The sequence below is a fragment of the Scardinius erythrophthalmus genome, assembly GCF_964197995.2.
Source record: "Scardinius erythrophthalmus genome assembly, chromosome: 22".
NCBI classification, from domain to species: domain Eukaryota; kingdom Metazoa; phylum Chordata; class Actinopteri; order Cypriniformes; family Leuciscidae; genus Scardinius; species Scardinius erythrophthalmus.
This window is the reverse complement of record NC_138242.1, coordinates 31,219,364-31,227,943: the sequence shown is the minus strand read 5'-3', so window position 1 is coordinate 31,227,943 and position 8,580 is coordinate 31,219,364. Positions and strand designations below refer to the sequence as shown.

The 8,580-nt window shown below is 39.0% G+C and overlaps 1 protein-coding gene across 1 annotated transcript in view; it reads left to right on the top strand.

Moving 5' to 3' along the window:
* Nucleotides 1–6,571, top strand: part of gfod1 (glucose-fructose oxidoreductase domain containing 1) — a 26,692-nt gene extending 20,121 nt beyond the window's left edge. Inside the window, exon 2 of the mRNA XM_081353143.1 lies at nucleotides 1,576–6,571. Within this exon, the coding sequence (XP_081209269.1) occupies nucleotides 1,576–2,498 (923 nt within the window). The 3' untranslated portion in view covers nucleotides 2,499–6,571. The remainder of the gene's footprint in view (nucleotides 1–1,575) is intronic.
* Nucleotides 6,572–8,580: the final 2,009 nt, after the last annotated feature.

The window sequence follows — 8,580 nt, the reverse complement described above, 5'->3', positions numbered from 1 at the left end:
TCTCATCATCTTTCGTTTGAGAGAGTAAAAAGACAGTGTGAGTGTATCTGAACCAGCATAGATGTATTTTCTCTTCACTGTATTTCTATAACTGGGTCATCTGGATTAATTCTCTGACTCGGTCTCTCAGTAATGTGAGATTAGCCTGCTAGCGTTAGCCATCGCTCAGTTCGGTTCATCTCTTCTGTTTCACTGATGAGGAACGTCTCGGAGCGAGACACTTGATGCTCATTTATCTCGGCTTTAAGAATATATGTTTTTATTAGTTAATCTTATATAACAGTCTGTCTGTATACTTGATTCTGATGGACTAGAATGCATGAATTAAAACCTAAAACAAGAATGTGTGTAAATCTAACATTCTAAAAAAGGGTCATTATGATGTGAGAATTAAACGATGTAAGAAATTAAAACGTTTATGAAGCAAGGATGCATTACATTGATCAAAAGTGGCATTTATAATGTTACAAAAGATTGTATTTCAAATAAATGAACATTTTTATTCATTATTAACTGGATTTAATGAAAGTGGTATTTTTTGTTGATATAATCGACTCATAGTACGATCCAAATACTCGAGCATCCCAGTAAGACATATTTCATTGTTCTGAACCCAGTCTGGCCTCACATTGAAATGAATATGTGGTAAAGTTTGCCCTCTGCTGGTGTGTAGAGGAACTGAACTCAGAGGAATCCTGTAATTAGAGATGTTTAATAATGTGATTATTCCACACACATAAAAAAAAAAAAAATTATATTGTAATTTCTACTGAAAAAAACATTAAGGTTAAGGACATTAATATTAAGGTTTGGTTGAGGGTTAATTACATGTAATTATGCACAATTTACTGTTATTACTATAGTAACTACATGTAACATATGTAACAAGGACACTGTCAAATAGTGTTACCAAGTAAAGTGTAACCATAATTGACTTTGAAACAATTTTCACTCAGAAATTGCAAGTAAATTTCACAAATAAAACACTCCAATAATCTTTTATCTCCATTTTTTTTTTTACAGATGAGATCAGCAATTCCCTAATGTCTTTTTATGTCTATAATCTCTAATTAATTTGATATATTTTAGGTGAGTTTGTTGTAATATGTGTGACCCTGGATCACCAGTCTCGTGTCGCACGGGTATCTCTGTGGCAATAGCCAACAATACATTGTATGAGTCAAAATTAGCAAATTTTCTTTTATACCAAAAATCATTAGGATATTAAGTAAAGATCATGTTCCATGAAGATAACTTGAAAATTTCCTACCGTAAATATATAAAACATGTATTTTTGTGAGTGAACGCAGCACAATCGCCAACATAAATGAACAACTTTAAAAGAGATTTTCTCAATGTTTCGATTTTTTTACACCCTCAGATTCCAGATTTTCAATAGTTGTGTCTCAGCCAAATATTGTCCTATCCTAACAAACCACACATCAATGGAAACCGTATTTATTCAGCTTTCAGATTATGTGTAAATCTCAATTTAAAAACATTGACCCATGTGACTGGTTTTGTGGTCCCGTATCCTCCCCACGTCTAACGCTCTCTCTCGTTTTCCTCTTCCAGGTATTGGTAAAAATGTGATCTGTGACCGGACGGCGACTCCGCTGGACGCCTTCCGCATGATGTCAGCGGCCCAGTATTACCCGAAGCTGCTGAGCATCATGGGAAACGTGCTGCGGTTCCTCCCGGCGTTCGTGCGTATGAAGGAGCTCCTGGAGGAGGGGTACGCGGGAGAGCTCCTGGTGTGCGAGGCGCAGGTTCACTCCGGAAGCCTCCTCGGGAAGAAGTACAACTGGAGCTGCGACGACCTGATGGGGGGCGGAGGCCTGCACTCGGTGGGCAGTTACATCATCGACCTGCTCACCTTTCTGACCGGCCAGCGCGCGGCGAAGGTGCACGGCTTCCTCAAGACCTTCGTCAAGCAGACCGACCACATCCGAGGGATCCGGCAGATCACCAGCGACGACTTCTGCACCTTCCAGATGGTCCTGGAAGGAGGCGCGTGCTGCACGGTCACGCTCAACTTCAACGTCCCCGGGGAGTTTCGGCAGGAGGTCGTGGTCGTGGGAACGGCTGGGAGGCTGAGGGTTTGCGGGACGGATCTGTACGGGCAGAAGAACGATGGCGAATGTGGACAGGAGCTTCTTCTCAAGGACAAAACGCAGATAGAAAACGCATCCCTGCCCGACAAGGCTTTCCGGGACATCCCGTCTCCATATCTCACCGGCACCATCTGCATGGTTCAGGCCGTACGCCAGGCGTTCCAGGAGCAGGACGACCGGCGCACGTGGGACGGCCGACCGCTCACGATGGCCGCGACGTTCGAGGACTGTTTGTACGCGCTGTGCGTCGTCGACACGATCAAGAAGTCGAATCAGTGCGGAGAGTGGCAGAACATCGAGGTGATGACGGAAGAGCCCGAGGTCAGCCCTGCGTATCTGATCAGCGAAGCCATGAGACGCAGCCGGATGTCGCTCTACTGCTAATGCTAATGCGGATCACGCATGCTAACTGGATTATAGTCGATTGCTGGAGTCACGAGTTAAAGCGCTGTTCACTGCGAGGCGAGATTCGGTTTCACTGTTAATGCGACTGTTCAGACCAATGCAGTTTGGTTACACTTTACTTTAAGGTGTCATTGTTACAGTGTAATTATACATTTAATGTTAATTAATAACATGTACTTTCTATAGGGTTAGGGTAGGGTTAGAGTTGGTTGAGGGATAGTTGCATGTAATTATGCATAATTTACTGTTATTACTATGGTAAGTACATACTGTATGTAACAAGGACACTGTAAAATAAAGTGTTAACCACGTTTATGTTTTTTTATTTTTTATTTTTATACCCAATGTTTGTTTGCATATTTCTTTCTTAATTGCATGTGTTTTTAGAACTGCATATCGAATTAATTAAAGATTTGAGATCACACCTAGACAGCAACATAGTGTCGGCCCAGATCCGGCCCACATCCGGCACAAGTGGATTCAACACGCATCGCTCTATATGCATGATTCTCAAATCTAAACATGACGAGTTAAAGCCTGTTCACAGGGAGATGAGATGTAAACTCAGAATTCCAAGAAACGTCAAAATTATGAAATTTTATCATAGAAAATGTGATAAAATTTCATAATTTTGACGTTTCTCGGAATTCTTAGTTTAAATCTCGCAATTTTGCAGCAAATCTTCATCTCCCTGTTTGAACTGCATTGAACTGCAAAGTAAAAAAAAGTATTTCAGCTTTTCTACAAAGTGTTTCTGCTAAAGTATATCAAGTATTTCTGCTTTTCTAAAAGTGCCACCTACTGTCATTGAGTGAATCTGCATTTCGTTCAGCCTGTTTTTATGCGTTGGTCTGAACAGACAGATTGCATGTGAAAATCATTGGTGTTGGTGTGAACAGGCCTTTAGACAGGCTGGATTCTGGGAATACTGGGAAACTTCACCTTGAGTTCGTGCAACTGGAGGAAACATGCGTTTGGGCTTCTGGGACTTTAAACGCTGGTCAAGTATGCAATAAAACCTGCTGTCGGGAGAAAAACAATTAAATGCCGTTGTTCCTGCGACGGAGAGTGCAAAAAACAAACATGCACTTTTGCTTTACAGTCTGACTGACTTCAGTTTGAAGGTACCGATTTTTTAAACATTGTTTATTGGTGTAAGTGCAACCCAGACAAGGTCATCCGGCGTCTGTCAGCACGTGTTTGCATGCTAGCGTGAGTGTGTTCAGTGTGCACATGGACTCGATGACTGCATGACATCTCCACTGACCGACCGTAAACAACAGGATTCGCTGTGTGTTACCAGCTAGATCTGGACACAACTCAGAGAATGTCAGATGTTTCAGATGTGAATATTTATAATGCCAATGTTCGTGTGGTATCTTGATCATTATTGCTGTAAGTCTGAAAGGTTTTGAGTTGTAAACCAGTTTTGGTCAGATCTGAACAGGAGTCAGTGGTTCTCAGCTGGTTTTGCTTTAGGATCCAGATTTTACATCACATGACCCGCAAAATAAACAAAAATCAAACACTGAAATAATGTCAGTCAAAAATGTGAAAAATTACACTCTTTTTCAAAAATACAGTAAAATCTAAAATATTGTGAAAAAATATTACAATTTGAAATAGCCATTTTCTACTTCAATATATAGTAAAATGAAATTTATATCCTGTGATCAAAGCTGAGTTTTCAGCATCATTACTCCAGTCTTCAGTGTCACATGATCCTCCAGAAATCATTCAAAACTTTTGACCAGTAATGTTTAGAATATTAATATATAATAAAATAATATTATCATGAACTGTTTAGACTCAAATATATGCAAAGTTATTAAGGTGTTAGACAAACCTGTATCTAATATCATCTGGCTCTAATTTGATTCTTTTCTACCAAATGACAGATGAATTTGACTGAATATGACTCTTATAGTTTGATTGGATGAATGATGCATTTCTCCTTCATTTTAAAAGTTGATAAGCCCATTTGACTGTATCGATTAATTTCCGATAGCAATCCACCAGTTGAGGACGGCTGCTTCAGACTGTTGCAGAACGTCGCACTTTCTCGAGGGCTAGATAATGCATAGTAAATTTTAAGCCTGAAATATATAAACCAAAATATCTTTCAGACATGCTAAAGGTGCTAGAGATCTTTCAGTCTGAAGATATGATGCCTGTAATGGTCATTATCTCTAGTTTAGGGTTTAAATGCAGTTGTCACTCCTGAAACTTTGCAGTGTGTGTATGTGGCTGGAGATGCTGATAAAACTGTTATGAATAGGAAATGATGATTTTTCTTTGATGCTTTGATGCATGCGCTGACGACGTGCGCCGACTGTGGTCCATCACTGTGCAACTGCTGTATTCGCCCTGCTGTGCGTTACTGGAAACATGCTCTGTAGTTTATGGATGCTATTTATTTTTTATCCTGAATGTTTCATATCGAATCTGGAAGTGTGTTTATTGTGAGACAGGAAATCGAGGCCTTCGCGTGTGCATTTCTACAGGAAGTGTGACGTCCCAAACAAACCTGATTCGTCCCGCTCCACTGGAAGACTCGATCAAGCTAATGCAAATGTTTCTTCAAGGAAAAATCATCTCTGGTGGACAGATATTAATCTCTCTCAGGCCAACTTACTCAAAAGCAGCATGTCAATAAAGCTAGCAAATTGACTACTAAATTGTTAATAAGAGCCATAAATTGACAAAATTATCATGTTGAGTGAGTCATTGAGAATTATTACATACTTGATCAGTATTCAATTTAATTTACGAGAAGGCAGAACCAAAACACAAACTGATGAGAATATTCTGAATAAATACGTTAAAAAAAGGCGTATATTTTGGCATGCACTTTAAAATTCATGTTGTGATGACGTGATCAACATCAATGCTGCACATGGATCCATTTTGGCTATATGAATGTCACCATGGACGTGAATAATTTAGTCCATTAATAATTGAGTCCGAGGAGGTAAAAAGCTCTCAAGAGTTGTCATCTCGTAATTATGATAGTTATGACACAAAAATGAACACAGATAACACTGTATGGAAGCCCATTTACACCACATAAGCAAAACACATGCTTTGGTAAATCATAATTATGACATTCTAAGTCACAAAAAGTCTAAATTAAGAAAAATACAGTCATGATTATGAAAGAAGTTGAATTTGAAAGTCAGTTGGGACAAAAAAATATATATATATATTTGTCAATTTCAACTTGTCAAAATTATGACTTTTTGTCAATTTTGACTTCATATCATAAATTGCTTTTGTATTTAAATAATTTTGAATTGTGAGTGATCATTATAATTTACCAAAGCATGATTATTCTTATGTGGCAGAAATGGGCTTCAGACCTCAGAGATGATTTTTCTAATAATGATGTGAGACATAAAGGCGGCAATAAAAATGGGGCTTGATTTTTACTAATTTTAAAAGACACATAGAGGAGCTTTCTCCATCGTCTATGAGACTCGTCTTAATGGCATGATGGAATGATCTGGGATCAGTGTAAGGTAAGCTCTGTCGACAGCATTTGTGGCCTATAACATCATAAAATATTTTCTTTTAAAATAATGACAGAATATTCATTTTGGGCTGAACTCTTCCTTTAAGTTGAATGAAATGACTTCCGACAAAGTTTAAAGACTTGCATTGAACCCAGAGGATTCCTTATTCTGTTTTTATTGTGGTTGCTTCACTGACTGATAAACATCTAAAAGTCTGTGACTCTCCGAGACTCATAATTCAGTGTTTCTTCAGTGATGTTGAGAATGAAGACGTGAAGGGAACGCTTGCTCATCATCAGAACTGTTTAACCCAGATTTAACGTGGACGAACTGGAGTCAAACGTGATTACTGTATGCTTGAACTCGCCCGTGTCTGAACAAAACTCAACGATACTTCAACTGCAAACTTCAACCTGTGAGAAAAAAACATGTTACAACTGGAAACGTTTCAATGTAAGATATGGCTCGTTCTGTATGTGAATATCTACTGTATCCTCGTCCACAATGTGTGTGTGATGGAGACCATTAAAGAAAGGATTCAGCAGTAAAACGGTCTGGCTCTGTTACTTTCTCTCTTCACATGCATTCAGTGCACAATGACTATAAGTTTTGAATGTTTAATGCCCTGCTAATCCCTATGGTTTCTTCGGTTTGTGCTTCTACATGAAGTCTCCTGGACATTTACCATCTCCAAAGCTGTTGCAATGTTGCTTTATGCATGAAATCAGCATATTCTGACATGCAAATTCATTTTGATGGCTGACATTTGCTAGAGCTTAAGTCTTATTCAAATGACTAGAAACCACCACGAGATGACTGTCATTAGTGCATTTCAGGTGAATATTGAGTAACAAAATGTATTGTATTCCCAATTGCTATAATTAATGAATCTCTATCAGTTATCGGTGGAGACAAAAGACCATGCATGATTAGTTTGCAAATGCTGCTGGTCTGCAGGGCTGTTACTGCCCAAATGTTAAAGAAATACTGTCCGTTTCAATGCTTTAAGGATGTTTTTGAGTACTATATGTATATCGTGAACGCATGTATTTTGAAGTGACAGATGCCTATTTATCGGTTGTAGAGAATATAGGCCTGCTGTCTGAAAGGCCATTAACTCTCTTAACACTGTGTTTGAGCTATCGCTGCACTGTTTTTGTACATGTAAAGGAAAACCAAATCCTCCAATATGATGTCGTTCAGAAAGTCTGGAAGAAGGTCTGATGATGTTCTTTCTCTGGAATAAACCATGGATTTTCACATTTCCTTGCCTGTCTGAAGTGAGATTTTAAAGCGTAACTCTCGCCAAAATGCAACATATGGTCTTTATGTTAATCGACCCGAGGCAAACTTTCGTTTAAAAGCATAATTAGAATGGAAACGCCATTTTCGTTTTCGGTCAACTTGCCTTGTGAATGGGAGTGCTTGGGGCACGACTATGATAGCATCAAAAATCGCTATTTTTAAAACAATAAGAAGCCTCGACACAACATGAAACTTTGCTGGAAGTATCACCAGGGGCTCTACACACGAACTCCAGCATTGAGAACATTGTTTGTGTACACAGAGTTTACTAAAAAGAAAGATTTTGAACAACTCACTGTATCTGCGTCCGCCAGTATTCTGACAGTCAAAAATAGTCAATCTCCGAATGCAACGTAACAGGTAGGAGAGTAAAGATGGAAAGCTCCTAATCTGAAGCTTAGTTCCATATAAATTCACGGATAATTTGTTGTTTTGTCGTAAGTGAAAATCAATATTGACCTTGTATTTGAAAAAGGATCCTCATATAAGAAACAATACTAAAATTCAGAGTCAGTTCATTCGCATTCGGAGATCGACCATTTTTGACTGACAAAATGCCGGGGGACACAGTTACAGTGAGTTTGCCTCGGGTAGATTATCAAAAAGACCCTAGGTTGCATTTTGGCGAGAGTTACCCTTTAATGACTCTACATGAGACTCCCCTATTAAAGGTTTTAAGGATCCAGCAATGCATTTTTAATTTCATCTTAATAATGCAAATTACCCAAGTACTTCATGTTCTACAAACTAGATTGTGCTGGATTTAAAAAAGACGAGTAAAAACAGTGGAATAATGGCATTGGTAGATACATTACCAATGTGGATGTTATACACTCACCTAAAGGATTATTAGGAACACCATACTAATACTGTGTTTGACCCCCTTTCGCCTTCAGAACTGCCTTCTACTACGTGGCATTGATTCAACAAGGTGCTGAAAGCCTTCTTTAGAAATGTTGGCCCATATTGATAGGATAGCATCTTGCAGTTGATGGAGATTTGTGGGATGCACATCCAGGGCACGAAGCTCCCGTTCCACCACATCCCAAAGATGCTCTATTGGGTTGAGATCTGGTGACTGTGGGGGCCATTTTAGTACCGTGAACTCATTGTCATGTTCAAGAGACCAATTTGAAATGATTGGAGCTTTGTGACATGGTGCATTATCCTGCTGGAAGTAGCCATCAGAGGATGGGTACATGGTGGTCATAAAGGGATGGACATGGTCAGAAACAATGCTCAGG